The following is a 13,646-nucleotide window of genomic DNA, read 5'->3' on the forward strand; positions in this document are numbered from 1 at the left end:
TGTCTAAACTATTTATCTCTATGTTTCACTTCCATAGATGTCTACACTCCATATAAACACTTTCAGAATTACTCTTGAATCTATACTCGATGTCAACAAATTTCCTTTTTTCAGAAACTTTTATCTTACCATTGCCATTCTCCCTACTTCGACCATCATCAGTTATTTTGCTGCCCAAATAGTAAAATTCATGTACTCTATCAAGTGTCTTATTCCCTAATCTATTTCCCTCGGAAATACCTGATTTAGTTCGACTACATTCCATTACCCTCGTTTTGCTTTTGTTGCTGTTCATTTTATATCCTCCTTTCAAGACACTGTCCTTTCCGTTCAACTGCTCTTCCATGTTCTCTGCTATCTCTGACAGAATCACAATGTGACCGGCAGACCTCAAAGTTTTTATTTCTTCTCTCCAGATTTTAATTCCTACTCTCAATTTTTATTTTGTTTCCTTTACTGCTTGCTCAATATAGAGACTGAATAACATCGGGGATAGGCAACAACCCTGTCTCACTCCGTCTTCAACCCCTGCTTCACTTTCGTCCGCTCGACACTTATAACTGCCATCTGGTTTCTGTACTAATTGAAAATGGCCTTTCATTCCTTGTATTTTACTCCTGCCACCTTCAGAATCTGTAAGAGAGTATTCCAGTCAACATTGTCAAAAGCTTTCCCTATGTCTATAAATACTGTAAACGTAGGTTTGCCTTTCCTTAACTTATCTTCTATGAGAAGTCATAGGGTCACTATAGCCTCGCGTGTTCCTACATTCCTACCTAATCCAGACTGGTCTTCCCCGAGGTCGGCTTCTACCAGTTCTTCCGTTCGTCTGTAAAGAAGACAGTTCGGTAATTTTCACACCTGTCAGCACATGCTTTCTTTGGAGATGGAACTGTTATATTCTTCTTCAAGTCTCATATATCTTCTCACCAGACGGGAGAGTTTCGCCATGGCTGGCTTCCAAAGCTATCAGTAGCTCTAACGGAATGTTCTCTCTTCCCAGGATCTTGTTTCGACTTAGGTTGTTCAGTGCTTTGCCAAATTTTTCACACTGTATCATACCTTCCACATCATCTTCATCTACGTCCTCTTCCAGTCCCATAATTTTCCCCTCAAGTACATCTTCGTTGTATGAACTCTCTATATACTCCTTACACTTTTCTGCTTTCCCTTCTTTGCCTAGAACTAACTGGTTTTCCATCTGAGCTCTTGATATTCATACAGGCAGTTCTCTTTTTCTTAAAGGTCTCTTTAACTTTGGTCTCTTTAACTTTCCTACAGGCAGCATGTATTTTACCCCCGGTGATATATGCGTCTACAACCTTACATTTGTTCTCTAGCCATTCCTGCATAGGCATTTTCCTTTTTTAGAACTTTTTATTCCATTTCGCTGGCGTCATTTATTGCGTTTTTATATTTTCTCCTTTCATCAATTAAATTAATTGTCTCTTGTGGTACCCAAGGATTTCTACTAGCCCTCGTGTTTTTACCTACTTCATCCTTTGCTGCTTTTACTATTTCATCTCTCAAAGCTCTCTAGAACCGCTTGTTCTTTCAGTTTATCCAGATTACACCTCCTTAAATTCCCAACTTTTTTCAGTTTCTTCAGTTTCAATCTACAGTTCATCACCAATAAATTGTGGTCAGTTTCCACATCTGCCCCTGGAAATGTCTTAAATTTATAATCTGGTGCTGAAAGCTCTGTCTTACCAAGATATACTCAATCTGAAATCTTCAGGTGTCTCTAGGTCTCTTCCATGTATACAGCCTTCTGTAATGATTCTTAAACCAAGTCTTAGCTATGATTGAAATTGCTCTGTGCGAAATTCTACCAGGCGGCTTCCTCTTTCATTCCTTTCCTCCAGTCGATATTCACATACTACTTCTCCTTCTCTTCCTTTTCTTACTATCAAATTCCTGTCCCCCATGACTATGAAATATTTGTCGCCCTTAACTATCTGAATAATTTCTTTTGTCATCATACGTTTCTTCAATCTCGGCCTCATGTGTGGGGCTAGTTGGCATATAAACTTGTACTACAATGATGTGTGTGGACTTCGTGTGTATTTTGGTTACAATAATGTGTTCATTATGGTGCTCATAGTAGTTTATCTGTGCTCCTAGTTTTTTATTCATTATTAAATCTCCTCTTTCATAACCCCTATTTGATTTTGTATTTATAGCCCTGTATTCACGTGACCACAAGTCCCGTTCCTCCTGCCGCTGAACTTAACCTATCCATTTCCCTTTTTAACTCCGAGAAAATTAAAGTCATAAACAATCCCGTATATACCACAACGCAGTTGTTTATAGTTTTAATTTTCTCAGGATTACCTTGTGATGTACTTGATATCGTTAAATAACAGGACTGAGGTAGTATTTGACGACCTAAAGTGAAATAGTGATTTGATGATATCAATAACTTTAATGTGCGATAGAATCGTTAGTAATTTTGCAACTGTCGTGTTTGTACTACAGCTCTGAGCACACTTAATACGATAACATGTATTTCGGAGCACTAGGGCAGTGATAATTAGATCTGAACAAAAGACATCTCAAATAACGTCACTGGTGACATGTGTGAACTGCTCTTCATGTTTCCTGGCATTTGACAATGACAGAAAAGAGTTAGACTAACTATAAGCATTTCAGTTTAAAATATTTTGCTAGGTCTGTAACATACGTTCAATCTGTTATTTTTTTCGCATTTGAAATTCAAAGTTATTAATTTAGAAAAAGATTTTATATTATGGTTTTTAACTTTAAACTAAACGGTCGTTATCGAAAGCATGGCGAATTACCGATACAATGAAAAGGCGATGTTTTGGGGTAGTTCGATACCGGAAACACAACAGAATCAACCAGCAGACGTCGTTGTGTTTTGGAACACGACTTTCATTAAATATGTTACAGCTACAGAGCATCGATTGTCGAAAATATTTTATGTCATGTGCTAAACGAATTCCTTTCGACAAAGCGAAAGGGGCACTATCTGCCTGGTAAATCAGATAGCGGTCATTGAACTGTTCACGAATGTACTAAGATAATGGGGGACATTTCAGCAATTGGTCTACATGAAACACTTACAGTAACTTTTTTATTTACTCGTGCCCAGAACATAACATACATATATAGCCGATAGACGGCAATTTACAAACAATATAAATACAAAGTACATGATTTAATTGTATATGACATCAATTTACAAACAATATAAGTACATGATTAAATTCCAAATGACATCCACATGAACTGCTGTATCATTGGCGATAACCCGGTCGTTCATCGGGCATGGGGATGGGAGGTTTCTACAGTTGAGTAGGTGTTGATGATATTGCTGTACTCAACATTCGCATAGTTCACCTCCTGGAGAGAAACCTGATTTCTTCAAATTGACCTTGCATCGGAATATACCAGTTCTCAGCCTGTTGAAGACCTTCCATGTTTTCTAGGGAAAGTGACGTCCTTTAGTAATCTCTTCTTTAGGGTTGTTCCAGTACCTCTCTGATGGTGAGTTACGCCAAAGCTGTATTCGAAGATTTGCAGGTGAGGTTAAAAGTGGTTCTCTTGAACGGAGGAAACTCTTTCTTCATCTTAATCTTGGATGTTGATATTCACATCCGAACAAGGGGTGTCTTGGATCTGTTTCCTGTTTCCGCTTCTCTTTTTCTGCTGCTGTTTTTCTTCTGTTGAGGTGCTATGCCCATGAGACGATATATTTTATTAATGGGAATTGCTCACAAGCAGCTAGTGACCATGCGTCTTGTTTAATTTAGGGCAATGTCCAATTGATTGGAAAGGCTGGAGTTCTGCCACACTGGTGCTGCATATTCGGTAGCGGAGAAGCATAAGGACAATGCAGATGTGCGAAGAGCATGTGGTTGTGCGGCCTAATTGTTACCTGTCAGTTTCCGAATGATGTTGTTCCTGGCAGATACTTTCATTTGAAGGTGAGGGAACGGTCTACCTTTACTCCCAGGTATTTTGGGGTATCGTAGTTGGTCAGTTATTGTAAATAAATAAAAACCATAACTGTTCGATGATACTGTACCTTGATACTTCATTGTAGACAGCTCCTTCCAGCGAAATACAATGCTCCTAAAATGCCTTTAGATGTAGCTTTACCCTCCCATGCATGGATACCTTTTCTACGAAGGCAACCCATAGAGCTTGTGGTATACTAACACTACAGGTAAATATTATTTTCCTTGATACTAGAATGGTCCACCGTGGCTCCTCTTTCTCGAGCGATAAAATGTAATGTGTTATACGTTTTATAAATATTTGTTTGATATCTCATTTCCATCCCAAAGTGTAAGCAGGGAGCAAGTGTTGGTGCTAGGGAAATAAAACAGAGAGTAGAATAACGTCGACGTATTGCTGTGCTATAATGGTGCCGCAGATGGTCACGAAAGGGTCCTGCTAAGAAATGAAGTGGCCGCCCAGACTTTCGCTCCTGGGAGTCGGGTCATGTGGCGGGCGACATTGAAGCTGGTGTCCCAGCGCTGTCCGAGGTGTCTCCAAACTCGTCTTCGCTTGTCGCCGGGGCTCAGTCCGAAGCGGACGCATCACTCAAGACAGTTTTACTACAATATAAAAGTTACCAGGCCGAATGTGTCCAACACCGCAGTAAACGGACTTGTTGGTGTACAGTGGTCAATGATAGTCCGCGCAAGGGGTGGCGTGAGCCCAGTCCTCTTACTCCGAGCTGCCTATTAATGATTATTGTGATCACTCAAGCACCAGCTGCATCTCGAATCACTCACAATGATGGCCCCGAGGCTGTGAGTACGTCCCTGACAAGTTCTCGGTACTCACGTTCTGTCGTCTCTCTAGTTCGACTGCTTCCTTCTTGACTCTGTGTTCGGCCAGGGTTCACTCATTGCTGCCAACACCATCGAACAATGGCATCTCTCACATTCAGATGTCGAGCGATTCACCGATTACTCCAGCCGGCTTCTTTGAGCCCAATTACAAGTCCTTCCTCAAATGCAAAGTCTACAATTTTGAATTTTCCGGTGCTCCTTGTATGAATATCAGCTTGTTACTCAGTCTGTTACTCACGTGACATCCAAAGACTACATTTAAAATCAGTATCATCATTAGACTGTTGTTTATTTACAGTGGTACATTTACACTTACACAATCATGGTTTCGGCTTCAGAATGCCATTATAAAGTGTTTTAAGTGTTACATATTGCCTGGGATGGCATACTGTATTTTAATACCACAGTATGCTATCCCAGACAATTTATAACGCTTAAAACACTTGATAATAGCATTCTGAAGCCGAAATCATGATTGTGTAAGTGTAAATGTAGCACTGTAAATAAACAACAGTCTAATGGCGGTACTGACTTTAAAGAAATGTATTATGACTGTGGCTCAAATGGTTCAAATGGCTCTGAGCAGTATGGGACTTAACATCTGAGGTCATCAGTTCCCTAGACTCAGAACAACTTTAACCTAACTTAACCTAAGGACATCACACACATCCATGCCCGAGGCATGATTCGAACCTGCGACCATAGTAGTAGCGCGGTTCGAGACTGAATTGCCTAGAACTGCTCGGCCACAACGGCCGGCATGACTTTGGCCCCGTATTATGAACAAATTATTATATCCAATGACTAGGCAATGTTCGAAGTGACTTAGAACTCGTGACTGATCCATTGCGGTGTCACTGCTTCTCTGCTGACAACACAGCACTCCTTGCCTCCTTTTGTAGTGGCGGATACACCTCTCGTAACATCCAGTGGTCAATTCCGCGTCACATAGTGGTGTCCAAACAGTTTTAATCAGACAGCTTACGTATATCAAGACAGTCACTGGGGTAAGTGGTGAAATTCATCGAAAATTATTTTACGTTGATATATACGAGTACAACAAAGTAATTCTACAAATATACACTGAAACTACTTCACATTATCAGAGGTAATACAGCACTCTATATAGTCTAAAGGTGGCAAATGCTGTATTTATCTTGCCATTTCGAATTTTCCTCCAGGGGTATTTTATGTTACTGTTAGTTTTCATCCCTGAAAAAGCTTTAATGTCAATATGAATTGACAAATATCACAGTTATATTGGTTGTACAGTCAACCATTTTCTACACAGTACTTCCATACTGTAAACAGTAGTTATTCATACATTCATTCATTAATTTATTCAAGAGTCATTTTATAATGAAGAGTTATGAGCCTTTTATCAATTTAACTAACACGTCTGTTCAGTTTATATAGTGACTGCAAATTGGCCTAACCTTAATAAAAACCTCTTGATGCTCACAGTTAATTTAGAGAGATCGACTTCAGTCGTAGTAATATGTATTTAAACCATGACCTGTATCGCGACCTTAAAATCCCATCTTTGGGTGTACGACAGTACTGTAGCGTATAGCAAGCGGTCGGGCCAGTCACTGCAGACTTCCAGTCATTACATGCTGGTGGGAGCGGTGTGCCGCCGGGCAGCCGCACCGTGGCAACGACGACGACTGCCGTGTGAAGGGCCACGCCGCTGGTCTGGAAGCGCGGCAGGTGCTCCACCTCCTCTGATTGTTCCACTTCCATGTTGCATTTGTAAACATAGGCCTGCAGTAAGAATATATCAAGCTGTAATCACCGTGCGTCTTTTTGTTGTTGTCTTAGGATGTAATTCGTGTCTTACAAACACACATCGACATTAATTTTTGGTCGAGTGTTTGAACGGGGCAGAAACAAGACTTTCTATAAGTTTAATTGCTTGAAAGTGACCACGGTAACGGACAGTGCTTGATTTGTGAAGGTACGCACAAGTACCCCATTTCGTACCTCTGCCGAATCATTCAGATCTACAGATTTTGAGTTCTGGTGCGACAGCTCTTTATTTCTTACGAGTATAAAGTTGTACTCACACCTTTGAAATTCACATTAAAGCGTTAAAATAACTTGGAATTCTAAAGAATGTTAGAGACTGTTTGTATGCCGGACCATACAGAGCAGGATACAAATATCCTCTAGTATTCTTCAAAATTCCAAGTTGAACACTGAACTTGAAATTCTCGGTCGGTGCCTCATTTGCTGTACATTATTTCGAGAATCAATTGCAGGCCTGTCAGATGTTTGTCTAATGCTCTGTGTGATACATCAGACAAATATCCACTACTGCCCATTAAAATTGCTACAACACGAAGATGACGTGCTACAGACGTGAAACTTAACCGACAGGAGAAACAGGAGAAAGATGCTGTCATATGCAAATTATTAGCTTTTCAGAGCATTCACACAAGGCTGGCGTCGGTGGCGACACCTACAACCTGCTGACATGAGGAAAGTTTTCTAATCGATTTCTCACGCACAAACAGTAGTTGCCCGGCGTTGCCTGGTGAAACGTTGTTATGATGCCTCGTGTAAGGAGGGGAAATGCGTACCATCACGTTTCCGACTTTGATAAAGGTCGGATTGTAGCCTCTCGCGATTTCGGTTTATCGTATCGCGACATTGCTGCTCACCTTGGTCGAGATCCAATGACTGTTAGCAGAATATGGAATCGGTGGGTTCAGGATAGTAATACGGAACGCCGTGCTGGATCCCAATGGCCTCGTATCACTACCAGTCAAGAGATGACAGGCATCTTATCCGCATGGTTGTAACGGATCGTGCAGCCACGTCTCGATCCATGAGGCAACAGATGGGGACGTTTGCAAGACAACAACCATCTGCGCGAACAGTTCGACGACGTTTGCACCACCATGGACTATCAGCTCAGACCATGGCTGAGGTTACCCTTGACGCTGCATCACTGGCAGCAGCGCCTGCGATGCTGTACTTAACGACGAACCTGGGTGCACTAATGGCAAAATGTCATTTTTTTCGGATGAATGAGGGTTCTGTTTACAGCATCATAATGGTCACATCCGTGTTTGGCGACATCGCGTTGAACGCACACTGGAAGCGTGTATCGTCATCGCCACACTGGCCTATCACCCGGCGTGTTGGCATGGGGGGCCATTGGTTACACGTGTCGGTCACCTCTTATTCGCATTGACGGCACTTTGAACAGTGGGCGTTACATTTCAGATGTGTTACGACCCGTGTCTCTACCCTTCGCCGTCTGGAGCCGAGCGACCGCTACGGTCGCAGGTTCGAATCCTGCCTCGGGCATGGATGTGTGTGATGTCCTTAGGTTAGTTAGGTTTAATTAATTCTAAATTCTAGGCGACTGATGACCTCAGAAGTTAAGTCACATAGTGCTGAGAGCCATTTTCTACCCTTCATTCGATCCCTGCGAAACCCTACATTTCAGCAGGATAATGCACGGCCGCATGTTGCAGGTCCTGTTGGGCCTTTCTGGATACAGAAAATATTCGACTGTTGCCGTGGCCAGCATGTTCTCCAGATCTCTCACCGATTGAAAACGTCTGGTCAATGGTGGCCGAGCAACTGGCTCGTCACAATACGCCGGTCACTGCTCTTGATGAACTGTGGTATCATGTTGAAGCAGCGTGGGCAGCTGTACCTGTACACGACATCCAAGCTGTGTTTTATTCAATTTCCAGGCATATCAACGCCGTTATACGGCCAGAGGTGGTTGTTCTGGGTACTGATTTCTCAGGAACTATGCACCCAAATTGCGTGAAAATGTAATCACATGTCGGTTCTAGTGTTTTACATTTGTCCAATGAATACCCGTTTATCATATGCATTTCTCCTTGGTGTAGCAATTTTAATGGCCATTAGTGTTCGATAGTTCTCTCTAGAATTCGAAGATTCTATGACCTTTTTTAACTTTCTTCCCCTGTCTCAATACGGAACAGGAACAGGAAAAGTGTTGGTAGCAAGTGCTCCTCGCCATGGACTGAACAGTGGGGCACGGAGTATTTATGTAGACGTAGACATGGCGCAGGTAGTGGGTAGCCCCTAGTGGGGTTGCCAATGCGAACCGTCAGCGAGACGCGGCAGGTTTCGCAAGGAGTGTGTGTGTCGCGCATCTGACTCCGTGGCGCACCGGGTGGGTAACGGCGGCGACATGTGTGGCCCCCGGGGGCAGCAGTCGCCGCTCAAACCGGACAATGAGCGGGCGGGGGTTGCGAGAGCAGACCGGAGAAAGGACCGCCCAAAACCTGCCGCCGCGCCGCTATATAAGCCGCCGCCGCCGTCCACCGGGCACCATTCGATCGCCAGACCGAAAGCCAACTCCACTCCAGCAACATGTACAAGCTCGTGAGTACCCGCCTGTCTTGTTCTCTACTTTCTGCTGCGCTCCAGTGCCCCCAGCCTTTGTTTGGCAGCTGGCGACCGCTGGCTTCTGCGATTTACTTCTCGTCGGTCGTGTGTTGGCTACCTAATGCCAACGCTGTCGTAGCCGGGAACCGGTTTAGCTTTCTGGAAGGAAACTTACCGAGTGAGGTGTAACTGCGGTTAAGACATTAGGTGCTCAAATCTCCTACAAGCCGTTTAGTTTACAATGTCTATGGTTTCTATGAAACATGTAGGAGCAGACCTGGAATGATTCCTTTACTGCGCAACCGTCTTTGAATTTACTATCAATGGGTCATGATAGAATTACTCTTGCTACACTCTGAGAGCAGTTAGACGTGGACATATAGTTGGAAACCACCACGTGATCATTGTTTTGAGTAATGTAAATAGCAACCATGTTTTGGAAAGGATTACACCTTGAGCAAACGCAAATTTCTTCTTTTTACATCAACACTTGTTTCAGCGAAATTTCGCCGTCATCAGCGCCACTATTTTCTGTCCAGTAACAGGGAAAAAGTAATGTCATTAGTACTTACAGGTTTGAGCTTGTCGTCAATATATTCACAACATTTTAATCGAAATACATACCTTAACAGCTCTAACTGACGTTGATGCAGCTGCCTGTCGTCTTCCGAACAGATTGTATTTTTGACAGTTTGTCAGCTGCTATACTGCAGAAGAGAGACAGCTACACGAAGAAAAAATCTGCTGTTAATATGTATTTTATGTTAAAATGTTACGTTTCTGATGACCACAATCTCAAAACTGTACGCATTATAGTGCAACTTTTTACTGCTATTCGCCAAAAGTCAAAAGGAACCTACTGACGATGGTCAACCTTAGCTGAAACGTATACGGGACAAAAAATAAAAAAATTGTTTACGACAGAATCCTTCTCCTGAACATGTTTATTTGAATGCTCAAACGAAAGCAAAAAGTGAGCATGAACCTCAAAGCGTAACCTTAGATATACAGGTGTCTTACTGTTAAACTGCAGTTTGTCTGCGGAAGACATTACTTCCGAAACGGTTGTGTGGTCTGTAATAGAATACTGCTCAATTGTGTAAGAACTTCAGCATGCTTGACTTGCAGGGGACATGGATTACATACTGGATAAGCAACATGAAACTGGACTGAAAAATATTTACTGTAAGACTGACGCTGATTGATTCCTGTTGGACAACATCATGGGAGGTTCTGGATATAGCTCTTTGTATCCAATTTTTGGTCAAGTTCTGTTTTGCAGACTTTCCTGGAGACTTGGCCAAAACACTTAAAGTCTTAAAACTCTTGCGCAAGCAGTTCTGCATATATTTTCCATGAACTGTGGCTAGCGTAAAATTCGACAGTGAACACACTACGTTGGTTTCGTGATCACCGTTTTGTGTCGCATTGAACTGCTCACTAAATACGTTTCTTCCTCTCACACGGACTAACGTAATGACAACAGCGAAGTACTGGGGACAGGGCATGGGGAAGATACACATGTACAGACATGTTACACCAACCGACTGATGAATCACAATCGCGGTCTCCAACATTTTCTGCGGAGGGCAGTTCTTCTGTTCTTCAATAACGGTCAGTTCAATGTCAGCCTTAGAGTAATTTTCTGGGCTAGTTTTATTTCAGCTCCCTGTAAAAAGAAGACTTTGCAAAATGCCAGATTAGTTTGACACGCAAAACAATGCAAGAGAAATTCTGTGTTTTCTGAACCGGTAGACATCTGAAAGAAGGAGCTCAGTATCTTCCGCTTTTAAGATGAAATAATAAATTTAGCTGGCCTTAATAATACGTTCTATTGAAGTTGTTGGTACGTCTGTCGGTTGTCGATGTTTCGTAGTTTCAGAACAAGGAATCAAAAGTAAGACAGACGTAACATGGGATTTAGGTTATCGTTCTTCTTCTGTACATCAACGGCACAATAGAAATTGGTTTCCGGGGTGATCCATTTGAAAAGGCCACTGCAGTTTTCCTGGATAATCCTTGGTAAATCATAATTCATGTATCTCAATTTTTTGTTGGCAGGGACGTAAAATATGTTGTATCTTTCCTCGTCAAATGAAGCTAATGTTGTCGAGAGCAGGCAAGACTAATTCTACAGTGCATTATAAAAATCGCATATGACAGCAAACTAGCTTGCTTGCTATAGACAGTTACCGCACATTGTTGACAATATCCTTTGAGTAGTAACTACGCCAAAATGAATGCGAGTATTTGAATTGGGCTCATAGTTCTATTATTTAACCTCATAACATTAGGGCGTATGAGCCGTCTTTTACATTAGACTGAAATCTGTTACAAGACGCTCTTGTGGCCACTTACGCAATCTTGTTCCAGTGTTTTGTGCCCTTATCAAGCGGGCATGACAACAAGGATGGAATAAATTCACAGGTACGCTGCTGGGATCGTGAAACATCTTTATAGACCATACGAGAGTATCACACAAGTGAAAGGGGAATACAAATGGGAATCATTGGAAGAAAGACGAAGGAGTCCTCGTGAAGCACTGTTGGATAAATCAAGAGAACTTGTATATGAAGAAGACAGTGCAACCAATGTATCCCCAGCGTCATATGCTTATAGGAATGTGGGTGTAAGGTGGGAGATGTGAAGGCTTGTGCTCGTTTAATATGTGAATGGAACAGAAAAGAAAATGAATCATAAAATGGCTGCGCGACAATTTTATTTCTTATGGGCGCACTTCCCGCGCAGGCGATGCTTGCTGCACAGTAATATGTTGATGTAGAATATATTAAATTTTAGAATATGCACATGCAGATTTTTGCGTGACAACTAACTGTTGCACATAGGAATAACTGTAATATAAAATCAAAATCGACGAAGTGAAGAAAAAATAAAAGAGAAAGGGATGGACAAACAGGTGATAGTGGGTTTTAAAAGCTGCGAAGACAATAGGTAACAATAATAAACTCGACAAAGTGAGTGCTCAGTCTGAAGTAATGGCTGAGCTACAGTTCTTTCAACGGGTAAACATCTAGATTGTTTTTGAAACTGAGGAAGAACACAGCTTCTTTGAAGCTGAAGACAGGCTATTTGTAATCGAATACTAGCTGCTCACAAATATTGGTATGAACAGTTGTGGTATTACGGGCAACTGAAAGTGGTTTACAATGGGAGTATACACTGTCTCATGATGTTGTTGAACTGTGAATGCTACATTTGAGGTTGAGGGCAAGTAGAAGACGACAGAGGAAACAGTGGAATGAAAGGAATTGTCTTTCAGGGATCTTAATGTCTTCATTACGCAAGTAAGTGAGCATAAGTAATTTGTGGCTGTCTTACCATCCTTGCACTTTTTCTCCGCACGTCGATAGTCAAATCTAATCTGCAGAGCTGCACAGACGCCTCCGTTGCATTATGAGTGCAGTCAGTGATCTCAGGCTGAATTTGTATTCTTGCATTGCAGCTGGTCCTGTCTGCCCTTGTGGCCGCCGCCTCTGCTGGATACCTGGGAGGCTACGCCGCCCCTGCCATCGCTGCCCCCGCGATCGCCGCCCCCGTGGCCTACGCCGCCCCCGCGGCCTACGCCGCCCCCGCCATCGCCCACGCTCCCGTGGCCGCTGTGGCGCACGCCCCTATCGCCTCCTCCGTGGCTAACACCTACAGGATCTCGCAGACAGCCCGTCTCGCCGTCGCCGCCCCCGCTGTGGCTCACGCTCCCGTGGCCTACGCCGCCCCTGCCATCGCCCACGCTCCGGCCATCGCCGCCTACGCCGCCCCCGCAGCCTACGCCGCCCCTGCCGCCTACGCCGCCCCCGCTCTGGGCTACGCCCGCTACGCCGCGGCCGCCCCCGCCCTGAGCTACGGCTACGCCGCCCCCGCTCTGGGTCATGCTCTGATCCATTAGGACCCCCACCACATGCACCTGATTCATAACTCATAATCAAATAAACATTTAAAAACTCAAAAATGGCTTCATCCTTTATTGCACAGAAATTTACCTTTATCCGCATCCTTTACTGAAACTGATGGATATGGAAAGTGTTACACCAAGAAGAACCTGCCTGGTATTTATGTAACATTGTGGAGACCCTCATCACATAACAGACATGAAAGCGAACAGCATTGAAATGTCATGGTGAAGATTTTTTTGCCCTGTCTGAAACATGTGCTTTGTCATTTCATGAAGACTGCCATGAAAGAATACATCGTCCCATCACGTCCCAGACATGGGTGAAAGGCAAAGGAATGGGCAGGTCACTCTAGGATCCGTTCAGTCCTCAGGGTTTCTCTCCTGTGAACTGCATTTTCCTGGTCAAATGTGCCTGGTCATGAAGGGTTTGACAACAATGTTTACGGTTCTAGCCACATACTGCTGAAAATTCAGACCCCTTTCAACTGTTATCAAATGAGACCTTTTGTTATGACCAGCAACTCCCCACATCT

At 43.1% G+C, this 13,646-nt stretch overlaps 1 protein-coding gene across 1 annotated transcript; it reads left to right on the plus strand.

The window, feature by feature from the left end:
- The first annotated feature begins 9,142 nt into the window (after positions 1-9,142).
- LOC126356343 (cuticle protein 12.5-like) lies at positions 9,143-13,170 on the plus strand. Its single transcript, XM_050007327.1, has 2 exons — positions 9,143-9,200; positions 12,667-13,170. Exons 1-2 carry the CDS (start codon positions 9,189-9,191, stop codon positions 13,105-13,107), a joined length of 453 nt encoding a protein of 150 aa, XP_049863284.1. The 5' UTR covers positions 9,143-9,188; the 3' UTR covers positions 13,108-13,170.
- Positions 13,171-13,646: the final 476 nt, after the last annotated feature.

The sequence above is a fragment of the Schistocerca gregaria genome, chromosome 3 (genome assembly GCF_023897955.1).
Source record: "Schistocerca gregaria isolate iqSchGreg1 chromosome 3, iqSchGreg1.2, whole genome shotgun sequence".
NCBI classification, from domain to species: Eukaryota; Metazoa; Arthropoda; class Insecta; order Orthoptera; family Acrididae; genus Schistocerca; species Schistocerca gregaria.